Source organism: Cervus elaphus, chromosome 5 (assembly GCF_910594005.1).
Source record: "Cervus elaphus chromosome 5, mCerEla1.1, whole genome shotgun sequence".
NCBI lineage: Eukaryota > Metazoa > Chordata > Mammalia > Artiodactyla > Cervidae > Cervus > Cervus elaphus.
The window spans coordinates 108862902-108882624 of NC_057819.1; the positions used below are offsets into that span (position 1 = coordinate 108862902).

General features: G+C 53.4%; 1 protein-coding gene across 1 annotated transcript; it reads left to right on the forward strand.

The window, feature by feature from the left end:
* Nucleotides 1-6131: 6131 nt before the first annotated feature.
* DLX3 (distal-less homeobox 3) lies at nt 6132-11416 on the forward strand. The gene is made up of 3 exons (XM_043904230.1): nt 6132-6713; nt 7791-7981; nt 9561-11416. The coding sequence occupies exons 1-3, from the start codon at nt 6389-6391 to the stop codon at nt 9906-9908; spliced, it is 864 nt and encodes a 287-aa protein (XP_043760165.1). The 5' UTR covers nt 6132-6388; the 3' UTR covers nt 9909-11416.
* Nucleotides 11417-19723: the final 8307 nt, after the last annotated feature.

The window sequence follows — 19723 nt, forward strand, 5'->3', positions numbered from 1 at the left end:
CTCCTTTTGACCTCATGGATTGTAGCCCTCTGGGCTTCTCTGTCCATGAGATTTTCCCCGCAAGCATACTGGAGCAGATTTCCATTTCCACCTCTAGGGACTCTTCCAAACCCAGGGATCGAACCCATGTGTCCTGCATCTCCTGCATTGGCGGGCAGAATCTTTACCACGGAGCCACCTGGGAAGCCCCACCCCCAATTGTCTTGAATAATTCTGTTTACTCTGAAGTGTTTCAAGCATCCAGAAAAGCACAGAGAATGGCATAACAAGCAGCCATGTGTCCAATACCCAATGCTATCAAATTACCTTCTGACCCCAAACTTGCAAGTGGGCCTGCCCAATCCACAGACCACAGACCGCTTGGGCTCACATTGTACTTAGCTTCTCCGTGTGTCGGTTTCCCCATTTTTCAAAAGGTAGAAACGAGTGTGCTCAGCTCATAGGAGGGTGGGCAGCGTGAAAGAACTGGTGTGGGTAGAACATTCTGAACAGCGCCTGGCACTGAGTCTCAGGGAAAGTCAGCTCTTACAGGGTCATCTTTCCTCTTGACTCAATGGAGAAGAGAACCTGCTGTAAGGCTAACCCCCTGGGCAGGCTTCTAGATTCTTCCCTTCCCATTGATTGACGGATGACACTCTTGATTAAATCCTCTCTACTGACTGCTGAAATTGACATCTAAACAGTCTTCCTCTCACTTAAAACACACAGACACCCTTCCCCATGTCCCAAGTGCCCCCCAGCAGCCACCTTCTCCACTCCTCCTCCTTTCAGAGTCAAACTTCACTTGTTCTCTGCACATCCTCCCTCCCACTAACCCTTCAGCTGGCCATAAATTTCCCTTCCCTTGAACCCGCTCTTCCTGATATCATCAAATGCATCTTTGAGATATCATCCCGTGGGCACATTTCAGTCCAGATCCTGGCTGTTCACAGTAGGGTTTGACCTTGCTGACCACTCCAGCCTCCTTGAAACACTCTTTCTCCTCCCTCAAACTCAGGGCCACCTCCCTCTGCACTGCCTCACACTCACTGTGCACTCTCTCACAGGTGCTGCCCTGAGACGCTTGGCCCTCTGTCCTCTCCCCACTGCCCTGTCCTAGACCATCAGACCCACGCCATCAGACTTCACTTACCACAAGATGCCCCAAACCCCTAATCTATGTCTCCAATCCCAGCTTCTTTACTGATGGTTCAGGTCCATGTAGCCAACTGCCCGTTAGACAGCTCCTCCTAGATGTCTCAAAAACACTCAGACTCAACATGATCAGAAGGGAGTTGATGGCAAAACCACTCTGGAGAACTACTTGGCAGAATCTCCTAAAGCAGAACACACGCCCACACTGTGGCTTGCAATCCCACTCCTCGTGTCCAACAGCAGCGTGTACACATCTGCACCAAAGCCCGTGAACAAGAATGGTCACAGCAGCAAAGTGGAAACTTACCCAAACGCCCATCAACAGTAGAACAGATAAATGTTGGCACATTCATTGCTAGAATACCTACCTACGGTACTGAAAATGGACGATCTACAAATATACCCAACAATATGAATAAATTTCACAAACATTACGTTGAGCAAAAGAAGCCAGACATGGAGGAGCGCCCACTGTGGTGCTAGGAGTTCAGACCACGCTCACCTTGGGAAGTTGTAGCTGAAGGTACCGGCAGTGTGCTGTTTTGGTTTGGGTTTTTTTGGCTGTGTTTTGTCTTAGTTATAGCATGTGATCTCTCAGTTGTGGCATATGGGATCTAGTTCCCTGATCAGGGATGGAACCAGGCCCCCCACCTTGGAAGCTTGGAATCTTAGCCACTGGACCACCAGGGAAGTCCCAGAGCTGATGATGTTGTTTCTCAACCTGGTACTCACACTGGGAATAAGCTCAGGTGCAAGCCATGTTTGGTTTGTGCAAATCATTGATTATGGTTTGTGTACTTTTCTGCATAAATTTTAAACTCTGATGAAAATGTTAAAATAAAAAAAACAGGACAGGTCCTCTTCTTCATCAAGCATCCCCTCTCCCTGAGGTTCTCTTTCCCTCAGATAACGATCTCAACTTCCCACTCAATTGCCCAAGTCAGCAGTTGGGTGTTGCTCCCTGCTAGTCCCCTCTCCTTGCCACTAACAACCAAGCACTATCGGTCTACCTTCTAAGCATCTCTCAAATCCACCCACTTCTCCCCACCTCTGCTGCGTCTTCCTTAACCCAGACACAGCTCCCCCTTGGTTCCTGCTTCTGCAGCAGCCTCCCAGACTCCAAGCATGTCCTTCAGATTCATCCCCACACAGCCACCGGAAGAAACCTTCTGGAATGAAAATTCAGTCTACTCTGGTTAAAATTTTTCAGTGAGTTTCCATAGCCTCCAGATAAATCCCACTCCCCTGCTCCAGAGTCCAAGGAGCCCTGTGTTCTGGGGCTCTGACTCCACCTTAGCTTCACCTACAGCCCCCAGCCTGTGCTACCCCATCCCATACATCCCTCACTCACTGCAGTGAAACTGGCTGCATGGATACCCACTTCCCCCACTAAACCTGGACCTCCATGGAGGAGGCCGTTATGTCTACCTTGTTCACTACTCCATTCTCAGAGCCTAATATGGCAGAAGCTCAGGAAATATTTGTTGGATGGACAAAGGACTCCAGAAAGAAGAAAAACATCCAGGGGTGCATCTGCAAGGGAGTTGGAGAGGAGATAGAGGGAATATCCCCTTTAAGAGACAAGAGTCCTATAATCAAAATCTTAGAACATCAGAGATTGAAGAGACCTCAGAGGCCATCTAATAATCCACTTTTTGATTTACAAAAGAGAAACCTAAGGGAAGGAGTCACCGACTGGACAAGGATGGGTGGGAGGAGGGAGAGGTGGCAACTGCCGAGTAAGGCAAAGTCATGGTGAAAAGTGAATATTTAGTGTTGATAAGGCTTCTAAAATAAGTAAAGACAACATTCCTTCTGGGTGTGATGGTGGGACACTGCAGGTGGCCTGCTTCCCAGGTCTACCGGAATGCGGCTGGACACGCCTCCCCACAGTGACCACTAGGTGGCGCCAGCTCACCAGACAACGAAGAGAACTCGAGCTGGCCGGCTCTCCCTCTGGTTGGGTCCTTCCTGAGTTCCTCCCCTCAGATCTGGCACTCTGTAAACCCAGCTGCTCTGGCAGTGCCCAGGTGGCATAACATCTGGGCTCCAAGGAATCGCTTGCTTCAACAGAGAACCTGTTCTCGTACCAGAGAGAGGGTGTTCAATGGACTCTGAGACATTGGCCGACACTGCCTCTTCTCCCTCCTGCCAGCCTCCCAGAGGCATCAGACTGTCTGCCCTCCATCACCCCTCACCAGGGGGAGGACTATGCCCAGGCTGACACCTGCTCATCTTGTTGGCTCAGGTGAGACGCAATGGGTGGCACTGGTCCCACTGAATCCTCTGGCAAACTCACCACCCTGAGCTGGCAGATGCCTGCCCAGCGGCTGGTGGCTCCAGTCTTGCTGGCCTGACAGGCACCTTTGGGGCCACATGGCCTCATCTAGGAAGCTGCTCCTATCCTGGAGTGGGACAGCTTGATGCCAGAGCCTGCTCCAGGCCACCCCTTTCCCTAACCCTGAAAGCGTACCCAACCGAGATGATTCAGCCCCTTTCGAGTATTAAGGAGTCCTAGTTATTCATTCATCAAACATCTATTGAGTACTGAGGTTGTGTGTGCCAGGACCTGCCCTTGAAATCTAGAATGTAGTAGTGAACTAAACAGATACGGTCCCTGGTGTCCTGGAGCACGGAGGGCAATGGGGGATCAGATGCTAACTTCACATTACCAAACAATTATTTAATTGCTCTCTTCAGTCCCTAATGCTGCAGTTTAAATCTGCTTTTAGAACTCTTAGGTTTTCATAGCAGAATGCAGCATAGAAATTATCCTAACATAACCCACCATCATCACCACGCTTTCATGATTCCAGGATTCCAAGCTCCCAACCCACTGCTCTTTCACTTTACTTAGGAGTGCCAGAAGGAGGGAAGGGAGTGAGGCTTCATTGAGGACGGCGTGAGTAAGGTAGACTTCCTTCTGTCTCTGAATTACTTGGCGTTTCTCTGTCTCAGTTGACGGGTGAATGAACGAATGAATGAACCCCCAAGAAGGGGCTTATCCAACTCTGTAGGGCTGGGGGCTCCAAAGCAGGCCCAACCTGCCTCCCCCGCTCCCAGAATGGGAGCGGGAGGGAGTGGGGGGGCCGGCCCCGCCCAGTGCCCTTCCTGCCCCTAGCGCCGCTGGCTCTCCAGGCGCCCTCTTGGCACCAGAACAGAGGGCATCCAGAGCGGGTGGCAACTCGCCCCGCCACGGGCTCGGAGCGGCCGGCGATAGGCGCTGGGGGGACGCGGAGATAGACAGACAGATAGCGCTCCCCGGGCCCAGCCCCCGCCCCCACCTTTCCCACGCCGCGGCCTCTCCACTGGGGCCTGGCGGGCACTCCTGCCCCTTGCACCCAGGACTGTGGCCTTCTGTCTTCGCCAACGGCAGCTCTCAAAGCCCTGAGAACACTGACAGCTAACCCTGGCGGTCTGGTTTTGGAAAGGGGCACAGAGCCCCTTCCAAAGCTTTCTTCCAAGGCACGCTTCTCCACCGGACAGAGTCTACGACAGAGACCCCTCCTCCGGGCTGGGCAAGACTTGGGGATGCTGCAGAGCCAAGGACTGACCACAAGGTGGCGCGCTGGCACTGCGCGTCCTGGGACAAGTTAGCCCGGTCAGGCAGGAGAAGAGGACAGGAGAATTGACCGCGGGGCCCTATGTGAAGGTTGTATGCAACTAGGAACTGATATTTGGAAGAGACTCCCTCTCCCCGCAACCTAAAAAGGCGGAGAACAGAATCGAAAGTGGAATGGATCAATGCGCTAAAGCTTTGGGAGCAGTTTGGATGACTTAGAAGCTGGCCTTGTGGGCCAGACAGAACTAGGAGGTGGGGGTCCCCAGGGAGGAGAGCCTGTTTCTTGGGGGGGACAGGGTTCAGTGGAGCATCATGGTTCTCAACTACTTGAGGTTGGGAAGGTGCTGAGAGTTTTATGTGCATCTGTATACAACTACAAATTCAAGCGCAGACACCCCATTCCATGGCCCTCCACTCACACTACTTTCAGACTCCCATATACACTGGCTCACTCTCTCACATGCACACTCCTGCACCCATGTGCAATCTTTGTATGTACATGGACTCTGTATGTGCTGCAGAACAAATGAAATCTCCTCATCACACACCCCTGATCTCTAAAAACGCTCACTCTGTCTGAGTATTAGAAGTCCCAGAAGCACAGAATCTGCCCCCAAACTTACTGAAGCACAGAGAGCCAGCCTGTGTCCCAGCCATCTTCATGGGGACCATGTTCTCTCCTCCAAGCCTAGGTCATCTCTGAAACTTTTGGAGATAAATTTAACATCACTACACACAGGCCGTGCACCTCCTGGAGCTTCCCTGGACCCAGTGATGACTTTTTTAGGCCTGAAGCACTTTTGCCTGATGGGCCCCTTCATTCGTTAAAATCATTTTTTAAAGTTACATTTTGTGACTGCATTGCTGTAAAAACGATATAGTAATATATATTCAAGCTTTTCCTTTAACCTAATTTTTTTTTCTTTTCTTCTAATTAAAAAAAGAAAAAACTAGAACATTTTCATGAGCCTGGGTCCTGCCACTTTGGGCATGTTTATCTGCCCGTCATTTGCCCTGCCACCCCACACACCTTGAACCACCTACCTCCACAGACACCCAGCGGGCAAATTCCCCTCCTCTATGGCACCTGAGCCCACCTTCCACTCACAGGCAGAGAGACAGACAGACGGACAGACCTGGGGACTCTTGCAGAGATACCCTTGTCCCACTCTTTCCTTCAGCAACACTGAGGAGTTATCTGGGCTGGGGAAGGGATCCACAGGAGGAGGAACAGAGGGGTCTGTGTGAGTGTGTGTGAGAGAGTGTGTATGTGACTGTGCGTGTGTGTGAGTGTGTGTGTTTGTGTGTTGAGTAACAACAAAGAATGAGAGAGAGAGAAAAACGAAAGAGCGCAAGAGCATGTTTTGCCTGGAAGGCAAGACTTACAGCCAATCAGAGCGCTGGGGCCTCCCTCTGCGACTCCACTATTGAGTCTATAACCGGCTGGCCGGGCGGAGCTGGCAGCATTTGACTGTGGCTTGGGACGCGACGAGAGGCGCGCCGCGACCGCCCGAAGACCCGCGATGGTCTAAGCGCCCCTCGACCGACCCTCCCCAGAGACGCTGCCGGGAACCCTCCCCCCTCGCCCTCCGGACACACAACCCCGCCTCGTCTCCTCCGCCTCCCCCGAGCTCCTGCCCGCTTCGGCGTTCCGGCTGAGGCCAGCCCGGGGGTGGTGCGGCGCCCGCCAGGATGAGTGGCTCCTTCGATCGCAAGCTCAGCAGCATCCTCACCGACATCTCCAGCTCGCTCAGCTGCCATGCGGGCTCCAAGGACTCGCCCACCTTGCCCGAGTCTTCCGTCACTGACCTGGGTTACTACAGCGCTCCCCAGCACGACTACTACTCGGGCCAGCCCTATGGCCAGACCGTCAACCCCTACACCTACCACCACCAGTTCAATCTCAACGGGCTTGGAGGCACGGGCGCTTATTCGCCCAAGTCGGAATATACCTACGGAACCTCCTACCGGCAGTATGGAGCCTACCGGGAGCAGCCGCTGCCCGCTCAGGACCCAGGTGAGGACCGCGGGGTCGCTGAGAGCGGGGGGCACTGGGAGGTTCCCGAGAGAGAGGAATTGGAGCCAAAATCTAGGGGAGCGTCCCGGCTAAGAAATGTGCTGTCTGAAGTTGGAGACGGTGAGCTAGATGACCCCCAGAGTGGACGGAGGACCGTCCCGTCCAGAAACTGGGCGCCTTTGGGGCGTGGTGCACGCGGGACGCCGCGGTCGGTCTCGGGTGAGGATCCGGGTGAGCGAGGCGGGGAAGGAAAGGGTCCTGGACGGTCAGAGAGCCTCCGGATCCAGGTGCTTTCCCGGCACTTCAGCAAGCGGCTCTCCATCGGGCTGCAGAGGGCTCGGGGCAGGCGGCGGGCGCTGGGAGTTCTGCGACCGCAGTGTGGATCAGGGCTGGGAAGGGGGAGAAAGATGAGGGGGACACGGACAGAGACCCCTCAGAATTACGGAAACAAGGAGGGAAGCAGCAATTGAGAGTGAAGAAACGGGGAAGGGGGGAAGAAAAATGGAGGCATAAAAATGTTTTTATAAAATATATAATTATTTATAAACATAAAGTGGAGGCATAAAAATGGAGCGACAAAGTGAAAGAAAAGACAGAAGAAAGGAACTGAGGGAAGGGCGAAGGAAGGAAGGAAAAGGAAGTCTGATGTGTCCGCAACTTTTTCTGAAATCTAAAATTATTCTAAAAAGAAAAGTTAAAAAAAAAAAAAAACAAAAAAAGGAAGAGAGAACAGGAAAGAAAGAGCGAGAGAAATGACCGACGGCGAGGTGCCCGTGAGAGGGCGGCGAGCAGGCGGGTGGCAGGGACTGAGGGGGGCGAGGCGGCGGCCGTGCGCGTCCAGGGTGGCTGGCGCCGGGACCGGGGAGGTTAGAAGCCGGGGAGCGCAGCGTCGTGGGCGGCCGCCGGCCAGGCTCTGTGGCCGCAGCTCCCTCCCGGGGCGCCGGCGGCGGAGAGCGCCGCCGGGAAGTCCCCGGACGAGTCGGCGGGCTGGAGGGTGGGGGCTCCCGCGGGGCTCGGGAGGGCGCCGGTGTCTCCGGCCGAGGCTGAATTGCCCACCGCCCGGTGCGTTGCCCGCAGTGTCCGTGAAGGAGGAGCCGGAAGCTGAGGTGCGCATGGTGAACGGGAAGCCCAAGAAGGTCCGAAAGCCGCGCACGATCTACTCCAGTTACCAGCTGGCCGCCCTGCAGCGCCGCTTCCAGAAGGCCCAGTACCTGGCGCTGCCCGAGCGCGCGGAGCTGGCCGCGCAGCTGGGCCTCACGCAGACGCAGGTCAGTGGTGGGCGGTCGAAGGCCGGGAGGACTCGGTGGGGTCCTCCGGGACCCCGGGATACCCCAGGCACCGCTGAGCCTCGGTGGCCTCATAAGTTCCCTGCAGGCCCTTGAAAGCCTTGTCTGTGGGTAGAAGGACCCCCAGATCTCAGACTCAGCTGAAGTTTGTGCATTAGCACGTGTACATGTGTGCATATTTGTGAATCGTGCGACTGAGTGTGTCTATCAGAAGGAGAGGTATCTCCCGCTCTACCCCAGAATCCCCAGTTCCCACAGGCTCCCAGCTGCGTTGGTCACTGCTAGGAGTCCGCATCATGCTCCCCACCACCTCATCCCACCACCCCAGGCTAGGCGTGTGTGTGAGGGGTGTACATACACGTGTATTCATGTCTATTTGCACACAGTCTAATGTGTGCACAGTACATGTGGGAAACACACCTAAGGAGGAAGGTCTTTCAAGGGCCACTGTGTTTACTGATGGACACATGTGCTTGACTGGGCCCCTGTGGTGAGTGTATGTACAAAAATGTGTGCTTGTATCAAAAGACTGCATTCCTGCTCAGTACCCAAATGCTCCACCCCTTGTGCGCTTGGAGGCAAGAACAGATTCCCCACAAAGGGGGACAGGGACTCAGAGGTGGGAGTCCCCCAGCCCCAGCCTGTCCCTAAAGCCCCCAGCAGCCTGTCACTGCTCAGGGGAGGAGTTGCAGACGCCTGGCTCCCTACAGGTGTTGACAGGCGGGCCTGGGTTGCGGCTGCGTGGGGCCCGGTCCGCCGGGAATCTGGGTCACCCGGTGAGGAGCTGATTCATTGTTTGTACCAGTCATGGGGTGGAGAGCGGCAGGGGGAGGGGGAGATACCCCAAGGGAAATTTGGAGAATCATGGCTCACCTGCTCCTGAGTCCCAGATCACCCCCATTAACCAGCCCTGAAGGGCTCTTGAGTGTGTGAACATGGGAGCTCATGTTTGCAGGGTGTTTATCTGGGTGTATCTGTGCATGTGTGTACCTTTATAGACTGATGCCTGTGTGTGAAGTGGTGAGTGGGTATGTTCATGCACATGGAGATGCTTATGTGGGTGTGTATTTGTCTCTGTATATCTGTGCACCTTTGCCTATGGGTTTCTAATGTGAACAAAATGCTGCAAACTACCTCCTCCCCTCTGGGCTGCCCTTTATTCAGTGCTTACTGTCAGTAGTACGGATGGCTGCTTTGAGTTCTTTATCTGTCTTAACTTTTTTGAGCGCTATAGTGACCCTATGAGGTAGGGAAATAGTTCTGCCAGTGTCCCCATTTTGCAGATGAAGACAGAAAGAACCAGAGAGGTCAGGTAACTTGCCCACGGTCACGCACTTAGCAAGTGGCAGAGCAGAATTTGGACCTAAGCCGCCAAAAGTTCCTAGCTGAAGTTCTGTCCCCAGTAGAAAAAGATGCTGGCCTGGAGGCAGGATGCCTGGATTTTGCCTGGGTCTTATGTGACAGTGGGTTTTTCCCTAACCCTCTCCAGACTGGCTTCCTGGATGGTTTTTCACAAAGTGTTCTAAAAGGCTAACTAGCTCCCCCTTTCTTCTTGGGGCAGGTGAAAATCTGGTTCCAGAACCGCCGTTCCAAATTCAAGAAGCTCTATAAGAATGGGGAGGTTCCCCTGGAGCACAGCCCCAACAACAGCGATTCCATGGCCTGCAACTCACCACCGTCACCCGCCCTCTGGGACACCTCTTCCCACTCTACTCCAGCCCCTGCCCGAAGCCAGCTGCCCCCACCACTCCCGTACAGTGCTTCCCCCAGCTACCTGGACGACCCCACCAACTCCTGGTACCATGCACAGAACCTGAGTGGACCCCACTTACAGCAGCAGCCGCCTCAACCAGCCACCCTGCACCATGCCTCCCCAGGGCCCCCGCCCAACCCTGGGGCTGTGTACTGAGCACCTACCCGTCCTGAACCTCTCACGAAGGAACCCCGGGACCAGGCAGAAGGCGCCTCCGTCCTAGCTGACACTCAGGAATCATCGAGGAGCACAGGGGAAAGGACATCCCTTCCCCCTTCCCTTGCCCCTTCCTCCAGGGACCCAAGAGCTTCCAGAGGAAATTTACATGGACCAAGGATGCCCCCTGAACCTCCCACCCCCTGCCTAGACACTGGGGTGCCCCTCCAGATGTTTGGGCACTCCACTCCAGCTGGGACAGCTGTTCCCCTTCTGCTCCAAGAGCCTGGATTGGCTTCAAATGGCTCATCACCTTCCAGATTCTAAATCTTAGTACTCGGTCCCCAGACTGGATTCCTTGGGTACTGGGGAGACTGTGGAGTGTGCCCAGGTCAGGCTTGGGCTGGGGCACCAGGCACTGTGGATCCCAGGACCTGCCAGGCCCAAGATCCTCCCCCATGCCACCTGTGGCTGCCTCCTTCCTGAGCATCCCCTCTGCCAAAAAGACATTGGACCGTGAGACTGGAACTCAGGGTGGGGACCTCATCGAGCCCTGCCCTGAACTTCTAGCCCTCATTTAAGATTTGAGGGTTACACCAAAGAAAAGCCCCAAGTAAGGGAAGCTATTAATATTTGTGGCTTTAGAGAGAAGAATTCAAGGAGCACCTCGCCTCCCCCACTCTGGTCGAAGAGGAGGGGTGGGTCCCAGGCAGCCTTCCCGACCGACCACCCATTTCTTCTCCCATGTACAGGACTTTGCACAACTTTGGTTTCAAAAGCTGTTGAAAAATAGGAAGACAAAGGGCATTGTTAAGAGTTAGGACCAATCTCCCCTGCGTGGGCGCCTCTGCTCACCCCCACGCCCCCACCCCACCTCTTCCCACCTCTTCCTCTCCTCCAGTAAACTGGCGCCGAACCCCAAATCTCCAAGGAGACACACCAGGAAAGACAGACCCCCAAACACCCCCTTTCCGGTGGCCTTGGAAACAGATTGTTCCCGCCAAGACAGAGAATGTCGGGTGAGGTGCACGGTGTTATAACTCGGTACCTTTAGGGTTGAGGGGGTGGCTGTCTGAAAGGCCGGTAGCACTGGCTCTTCCTGGCCTAGATGTCCCCCCAGAGCCAACTTTCCTCCACCCCTGATGTGGTCAAACATCGAAGAAGAGGAGGGGTAGAAGACTGTAGCTATATATATAGTATGTATTTTTTTTTTAAAGCAACAGAGAGAAGCAGCCTCCTCCCTCCTGTGGTTTCCTATTTATGTGGCCCTTTCCTCCTGGATGTACCTGCCTGTGCGCAATGAGCTGAGAGAAACAGAGATGTGGGCTCCGGCTGGATTTGGGTTTGGTGGGAGGCGCAGGCGCGAGGAGAGACATGGTGGATCTCAAAGAGTCCCACTCCAGGGGGATGGGAACGAAGCCAGCTCCCACCCTCCCCCAGCCTTCTCATTTCTGCTTTCTTATTGGACTCACCTTTATATATAACATTAATAAAAAAGAAGAAAATAACCACTGAGCTCTTTGAACTGGAAGCTAGAGGCAGGCAGCTCTCAGGGGAGGGCTGGAGTCAGGGAAGTTGTTTGGTGGGGAAGGACCTCTGAGGAGGGGCTCCTAAGGGATTCAGAGCCGCTGGGGCTCTGAGCTCAAGTGCTGAGTTGGGCTTGGCCGGGGGGAACAGATGCTCCTGACCGCATGGAGCATCATGCGGGGCACGGATGCTGGCCCCACGGTCTGGGGAATGGAGGCTCCCAGCCCTTGGCCTCCCTGACTTCACTCTGCTTGGCGTCCCTTGTTGGTGTGATTTAGCAGCCCTCCACCGCTGCCACTGCTGGGTCACCTCCGGGCTGCTCTTTGAGCCTGGGCTCACACACAGACATGCTTGCACACATGTGTAAGCCCCCTGCCTCCACGCCCAGGCACTTCCTTACCACTCAGCCTCCTGTCTGTCCCTTTCAGTTGGAGGTGAGGGTGAGGCCTTAGGCAGGGAGAACAGCACAGCTCCCTCGGCTGGCAGGGACCCCAGGCCATTGAGATCCAGGCTGGATCATGGAAACAGACACGGGGGGTTCCACACTGACCTTCTCAGAGAGTGCTTGGGCCCTGACTCACTGGCGGCCTAGGCCAGCAGCGCCGCCCCCTCCTCTTCCAGCTGCCCAGCTCCAGGACTCTGGAGGCAGAGAGCTGGAGGTGGCAGTAGGAACGGAAGTGTGCGTGAGCAAACATCTCGGCCCAGATGGGAGACACAGATGGAATTCACGCACACGCTTGTGAAGCCACCTCTCGCACATGTACCAAGACTCACATCTCTCTACCATCACACATACATGGACTCACGTTGTCCTCTGAGGCCAGATACATAGACCTGAATGCACATCTGAGACACGTTAGCATCACACAAATATACAAACGATACACTCCAAGGGATACACAGGTGCACACACACACAGCAGACAGCTCCCTGTATACTGGAAAAAGTCTAGAATGGAGACTCAGTAACACCGTCCAGCAGCCAGGGTGACCCAGCTCAGCCTGGAAACTCCCTGTCGGAATCTCAGTCTCTCACCTGTCGAATGGGAACAACAATCCCCACCCTTTGGGGCCTCTGGGGCGACTGAGCCACAAAGCAGAATAAGGATGAGGAAGCAGAACAGAAGGGCCCTGTGGAACAGCAGGACTCCAGAACCTGGGGACCTCCAGCCTCCACCTTACCCTTCTGCCTCTCAGAAAATAGGCCTCCCCTCCCCCTTGCCGGAGGGTGGCGGAAGGGAGGAGGGCCTCCAGCCCACGGACGCCAGCCGGGCTGGCAAGGGTTAAGTGGCAGCTGCCAGGCGGGGCTGAGCTGAGCAGTTTGGGTTGAGGGCTGCGTGCAGGCAGGAGCAGCGAGGCGGCAGCCGGGCAGACTTGCTGGAGACACTGCATTTTATTAGGGCTGGGCTGCCAGCAAAGGGAGGGAGAGGGAAAAAAAGGGCAGAAAGAGAGAGGAAGGAAGGAGGGAGGCTGGGCGGGCAGGCTGGCTGGCGGGCTGCTGCGGGATGAAAGGATGTTGTAAGCTCCTAATTCCTCCCTGCTCATCCCTGCTCTGTCAGGCTGGATTAACTGCCCGGGTGACCTCCCTCAGGGTCAGCCCCACCCCTGACCTCCCCTTCCTCCTCTCCTCACCTCCAGGCCAAGCAGGTCACCCTCTTCACCAGCCTAGGGTGGGGCGTGGGGGGGCATGGGGACAGGTGCTTAGGTGGGGGACCTGGCAGAGTGCCTGGGTGGGGCGGCTGAGCCCATCTTCTGCCAGGTGCTTCTTGACTACACCCATTGCCTCGTGACAACCTTCAGAGAAGAAGAGGGGGGCCAGGGAACCCCAGTCTGCCCTGAGGGTCACTGTTCTCCAAACCTTAGTAAGGGCTGGATTTGCTAAACCCGTATTCTGTGCCAAGCACGTTACATGGGATCCTCAAAACAGCCTGGGAGGTGGGTGGTATAGTGCCCATTTTTCAGATGGGGAAACAGGCTCATCTGAGAGTCCAATCTCTGTCAAGGTTACATAACTATGTGCGTGTTCAGTTGCTCAGTCATGTCCAGCGCTTTGCAACCCCACGACTTTTAGCCCAGCAGGCTCCTCTGTCCATGGGAACTTCCAGGCAAGAATACTGGAGTGGGTTGCCATTGCTACTCCAAGAGATCTTCCCGACCCAGGGATACATAACTAGTATGTGGCAATGCTGGGATTTGAACGCTGGTCTGTCTGGAGAATGGGTGCTCTTTGTGGGCTTTTCTGCAGCACGGTTTACTAAAATGCCCAGGGCAGAGTGTCAGAGAGCTGAGTAGCTCTGCCTACCCCAGCCCTCCAGCCCTCCTTCCTGGGTTCTTCCCTGGGAGAAGTGTTGGGGGAAGGGCTGGGCTTCTTCCCCAGGGCTGATCCTTGGAAAAGCTTGATGCTAGAGTCAGGAATGTGCACGCTGGAGTCAGCTGACCTGGGGTGAATCCTGCCTCCACTACTGACTGTGTGATCTTGAGCAAATCCTTTAACCATTCTGAGCCTCAGTATTTTCATCTATAGCATAGGAATAATGCTACCTGCCTAGCAGGTAGTTGTTGAGAGGACTCAATGGATAGTGTGTATAAAATATTTCACAAGGTACACAGCACATAGCGAGTGCTGCTCAGTATATCAAATGCTGATGACGATGGTGACAGGAAGATGGGGCTTACTGCCCACCTTGACTCCTGCCCCATCCCACCCTCGATGCCACTGATTCAGACCCACACCCCTGGCTGCACTTCCCACATTGTTGATCTGCCCATTTCTAGGTGCATTCCAAAAAGGAGTAAGTCAACCAATGTTTACTGAGCACCTGCGCTATTTCACGCACTGTTCTGGGCACTGGTACCAGATGACTGAAGCCTGGGGAAGGAGGCACAGATCTGGGTGAGGAGCTCCCGGGTCAGAAGCAAGGGCTACCCTGGAGAGGCCCCCAGCTGGGCAAACCTGATACAGCAAGGGGGATGGGGTTGGTTGTCAGAGGAAAGGGGCAGGGGCAGCTGGTGGTGGGTGGGAAGGAACCATGGAAAGACTTCAGGGGGGAGGTAGCATTTGAATTGTGGCTTGAAAAAAGGATGGCAGCATGAGAGGCAGAGATGGGGGTCTGGGAACATACTCCCTGGAGATCCCACCTGCAGAATAACTCCTCTCCCAGGACTCACAGGGCGCAAGGGAAGGAGGATTGTGGGGGAGCCTCGAGGCCTTCTTGAATTGGCTATAGCTTCACCTTCCTTCATCTTATGCTAAAGGGAGGCGTGGCATGGACCCAGAAAGTTCTTAAATACTTCCCTGGAGGCCGAGCTCAGGGAAGGGTCAGGATCTGACAGTTGCCAGCCCCTCAGACATGCTGGGAGCCACCCTGCCTCTGAGAGCCTGGAGAAAGAAAATCTCTGCCCCTCTCCTGGGAGGAGAGGGCTCCTGCCCTTCTCACTTGTGGAAATGGATGAGAAGGATGATCTCTATCCCGGTCTCTGAGGCCCCTCCCTTTAAGGGGTCCTGGATAACTAGGGGATCTTAGAGATTTCACCACAATTCAGCCTCCACACACCACCTGCCTCAGCAAATCACTACCACCTTCTCCCCAGGCCAGCAGAGCCTCCCACCTCTGCGGGAAAGGGGACTGCAGGCACTGGGACCGGACACTTGATGTTCAGCCTCCCCACCTAGGTGAGGGCTCTGGTTGGCTAAGTCAGGCTGAATTGCATCAACCAAGCCCAGAGGGGATGGCAGAGGGCTGGGGGAGAATGAAGGGGGGAGGAGAAGAGAGAGCCTTCAGCCAGCACCCTGGCCTCTGTTTTTCCAGCTTTAATTGCAGCGTTAATCACCTTAATAAGCTGTTTACCAACCACCCAGCAGCCTGAGACTAGGAGGTTTAGAAGCCAAAAAGTGCTTGGAGATGAGTTTCCTGAGCCCCAGGGAAGAGGGGCAGGAGGACAGTGCTGATGGGGGCCTTGGTGGGGCTTGGGGCAGAGGGAGCAGATGGGGGGCTGGCAGAGAAGGCTGGGGTCAGGGAGTCAGGAAGGCCAGCCTCCAACTCTTTGCAGGGGCCCAGACCCTCTACCCCAGAAGCCCTTGAGTCAGTCCTCAGGGAAACCTTCCCAGACCTTAGCCCAGGTCCCCAGCCCCCGTCTTTCTCCTTTGTCACTCAGCCTGCTAGTCACTGCTAACTGGATGACTCTTCTCTTCCCAGGCCCCCAGTCTTAGCTCTGTGGAGGCAGCGCCTGTGTCACACTGTACTGTCTCGTCCCCAGCTCAGAGCACTGGGCAGGGACGACATGGAGAATTTTTGTTCACCCTGGGGAGGGTTGCTGAGCTGCAAAGCAGGGGGCCATGGGGATGTCTTGCATACCAAGGTCCCTGGGGGTAGAGCTTTGAACTGGGATATAAAGCATGAGGACAGGGGCTTGGGTATGTTCACTCTGTGCTCATCATGCTGGCTGGAGAGCAGGATTTCAGTGGACATCAACTGTCCAGGTGAATATGTGAAGCCTGCTCTTGGGATCCCTCATACAATCCCTCCCACTCCCGTTAGATGAGGGATGGTGGGGCTGAGGGGGGAATGATAACTGCCTCCCTCTCTTGGCTGTTGAGGGCCAACCAGACAATGAGAGGAGCACCCAGCACCCAATCACTAGCTGCTTGGTGAGCAATGCAGGAGCTAGGAGTGCCTGCAGCCTCAGTGGTCATCATCGCATCTACTCGTCTGTCGGGAAGTATCTCCAGAGAGGCTGTAAGATTTGCCCAAAGTCACATAGTAAAGGAGGGGCAGTGAATTTAGGAGACCTCCTGGCAAAGGAGAGACTTTGGGATTTGTCTATTGAGCCCCAAGGTGGGCTGTCTGAGAGAAGGAGTGACTTAGGAATCCAGAGCAACTAGGATAGACACCCTGACAGGAGGCAAAGCTGGGGAGGGGGCTGAGATGGGGAGGGGGCTGAGAAAGGAGGGGCCTCAAGGCCCAAATTCCTGGGAAGTCTCCTGGAGCAAATGGGAGCAGGACTGGCAGTGTCTGCTAAGTAAGCCGGGACCAGAAATTTCACACCCTGGAGGATTAGCTGGGACGGGGGAGGGGGTGTCCCCCCACCCCAGGCAGTTCAGCTTATACCTGGCAGATTGGTGGCAGCAGCATCATACCCTTCCTTGCACACGGAGGGCATCTGGCCACATCCTGCAACACTTGTGACATGTCCCACACCTACCCCTGGGACCAGTCAGGCCTGCCCTGAGTTTAGGAATCACCAGTGGTGTTGGGTAGGGGCGGTGACATGCCTTCAGCTAAGAGAGGGTAAGGGGAAGCTGAGGAGAGCAAGAAGCCACAAGAAGGAGTTTGGCTTAAGGAAGGAAGTCTGTCAAATGCAGGTGCAGATCCTCCCAAGATCAGGCAGTGAAGATGCTAATGGAGCACCTTCTGTGCACAAGGCTTGTGCCGGGAGCTTTCACAGGCGCAGTCTCATTTAATCTTCTCAGCTGCCTGGTAAAGGCAGTGCCGTTATTATCCCACTTCCCAGGTGAGAAAACAGACTCAAGAGCTTCAACAGTTTCCCCTAAAGGCCTCCAGTGAATGTGTTTCAGAGTTCATCCTTCTGAATCGCTTGCCTGTGGCCCTCTTACCATCCCATGGCCTCTAAGACTGAAATGGGGAGAAGGCAGGGAGGATGCCAGGGTCAGCTTTCCCCCTTGTTCCCAGATCAGCTCCGTGTCCTTAGAGATACCAGTGTGTCATAGAGTAAGACACATGTGCAAACACCCAGGCACACGTATGCACATTTCTGAGCGCTAACCCTGACTTGGACATTTATTGTGTATCTTCAGCTAAGTCATTTGTCCTCTCTGAGGTTCATTTTCCTCATGTATAAAAATGAAGCTAAGCATCTGTAACTTTCAGGGTTTCTGAGGAAATTAAATAACACTTAACACAAAGCTTGGCACAGTGATGGAGCTCAACAAGCTATACTGTCAGTTCTAGATATAACCAGTCTGTGTGCAGCTAGGGCACTCCTCAGTTCACCTTGGGAGTTCTAGGTGCCCTCAATGGGCCCAAAGTTTACCCTTTTGCCCAACGAGGGGAGTTCTCATGTATACAATTCCTCCCTCTACTTGGAAAGTCCTTTCTTGATTCCAACCTAAGTCTGCCATGCTTCAGAGGTAATGGAAGGACAGCCACCCAGGACAGAGTCATGTGCTGGGCCTTAGTCCCAACAGAAGGGAAGAGGGTGGAGGTTAACACAGGCACACCTTGTTTTGTTGTACTTCACTTTATTACACTTCACAGATACTGCAATATTTTTATTTTTACAAATTGAAGATTCACGGCAACCTCAGGTTGAGCAAGTCTATTAGCACCATTTTTCCAACGGTATTACTTTTTAATTAAGGTATGTGCATTTTTTTAGACATAATGCTATTGTACACTTAATAGACTACAGTAGAGTGTGAACAACTCTAGTACAGTGTAAACATAACTTTTCTATGCACTGGGAAACCAAAAAATTTGTGTGACTCACTTTATTGCAATATCCATTTTTATTGTGGTGGACTAGAACCAAACCCAAAATATCTCAGAGGTGTGCCTGTATCTTTTGGTTACTAATCTGCTAAAGAGCTGCTTCTTCACATCTATATACTTGCAGTATTTCATTAACTTGTGTTTCCAATATAACAGGAATATATTTCCTTATTTATTGCAAGACTAGAGAACAGCATCCTATATTTATCTTATATCTAGCCACTATACCAAAATTTTCCTACTTCTGGAATATTTTCCCCTTAAGGTCTCTTATGTTTTCTAGGTATACAATCAGATATCAGTAAAGGATGGGGGAGGGCTTCCCCAGTGGCTCAGTGGTAAAGAATCTGCCTGCAATGCAGAAGACACAGGAAACCTGGGTTCGATCCCTGGGTTTAGAAGATCCCCTGGAGAAGGGCATGGCAACCCACTCCAGTATTCCTGCTTGGAGAATCCCATGGACAGAGGAGCCTGGCACGCTACCAGGAGTCCATGGGGCTGCAAAGAGTTGGACACAACTGAAGCTACTTGGCACACATGCACATAAGTAAAAGAAATCTCTTTTTTTTTTTCTCTGCTTTTTTGTCTAGCAGGAGGGATTCTGGGGTTACAGTAGAGGTAATCATTCATGAATGAAGAAGTGAGGAACCTCAGCTGCCTCTGCATGGGCTCTGGCCCAGGCAGGTTCTGGATGATCTCACTTTCAGATACCTTCCCATCTGGGGTACTCAGAAGGCTGTCCTGGAAACATAGTTGGAAGTCCTCACCCTTTCCAAACAGTAAATGCTGGAGAGGGTGTGGAGGAAAGGGAACCCTCTTGCACTGTTGGTGGGAATGTAAATTGGTACAGCCACTATGGAGAACAGTATGGAGACCCCTTTAAAAACTAGGAATAAAACAAACTGCCCTATGACCCAGCAATCCCACTACTAGGATTATGCTGGGAAAACCATAATTCAAAAAGACACATGTACTCCAATGTTCATTGCAGCACTCTTTACGATAGCCAGGACATGGAAACAGCCTAGATGTCCACTGACAGATGAATGGATACAGAAGTTGTGGTACGTATACACAATGGAATATTACTTGGCCATAAAAAGGAATGAATGTGGGTCAGTTGAATTGAGGTGGAGAAGCCTAGAGCCCTTATAGAGAATGAAGCAAGTCAGAAAGAGAAAAATAACATATGTTATTGCATATATATGGAATCCAGAAAAATGGTACTGATGAAACTATTTGCAAGGAATAGAGACAGACATAGAGCACAAACTTGGGGATACACTGGGGGAAGGAGAGGGTGGGACAAATTGAGAGAGTAGCATTGACATATATTCACTACCATGTGTAAAAGAGTTAGTGAGAAGCTGCTGTAGAACATAAGGAGCCCAGCCTGGCCCTCTGTGATAACCTAGAGAGGTGGGATGGCAGGGGTGGGGGGAGGCTCAAGAGGGCGGGGATATATATACACACATATATATGACTGATCTGTATTGTTGTATGGCAGAAACCAACACAACATTGTAAGGCAATTATCCTCCAAATAAAAAAGAAAGAAGTCCTTACCCTTTAGCCAGTGTCCTGCACAACTCCCTACCCTCCACATAAAGCAGCTCTGTCAGCCCACCACTCTCACTCGCCATGGGGGTGTTTGGGGAAGACAGTCGGTCCGGGGTTCTGCTCACAGGTGGAGACCAGCAGAGGAACAGGGATAACTGGACAAGATCCCTCAGGGACAGAGACAGAAAAGGTTTTTCTTGCTTGGCAGTCAGAGATAATA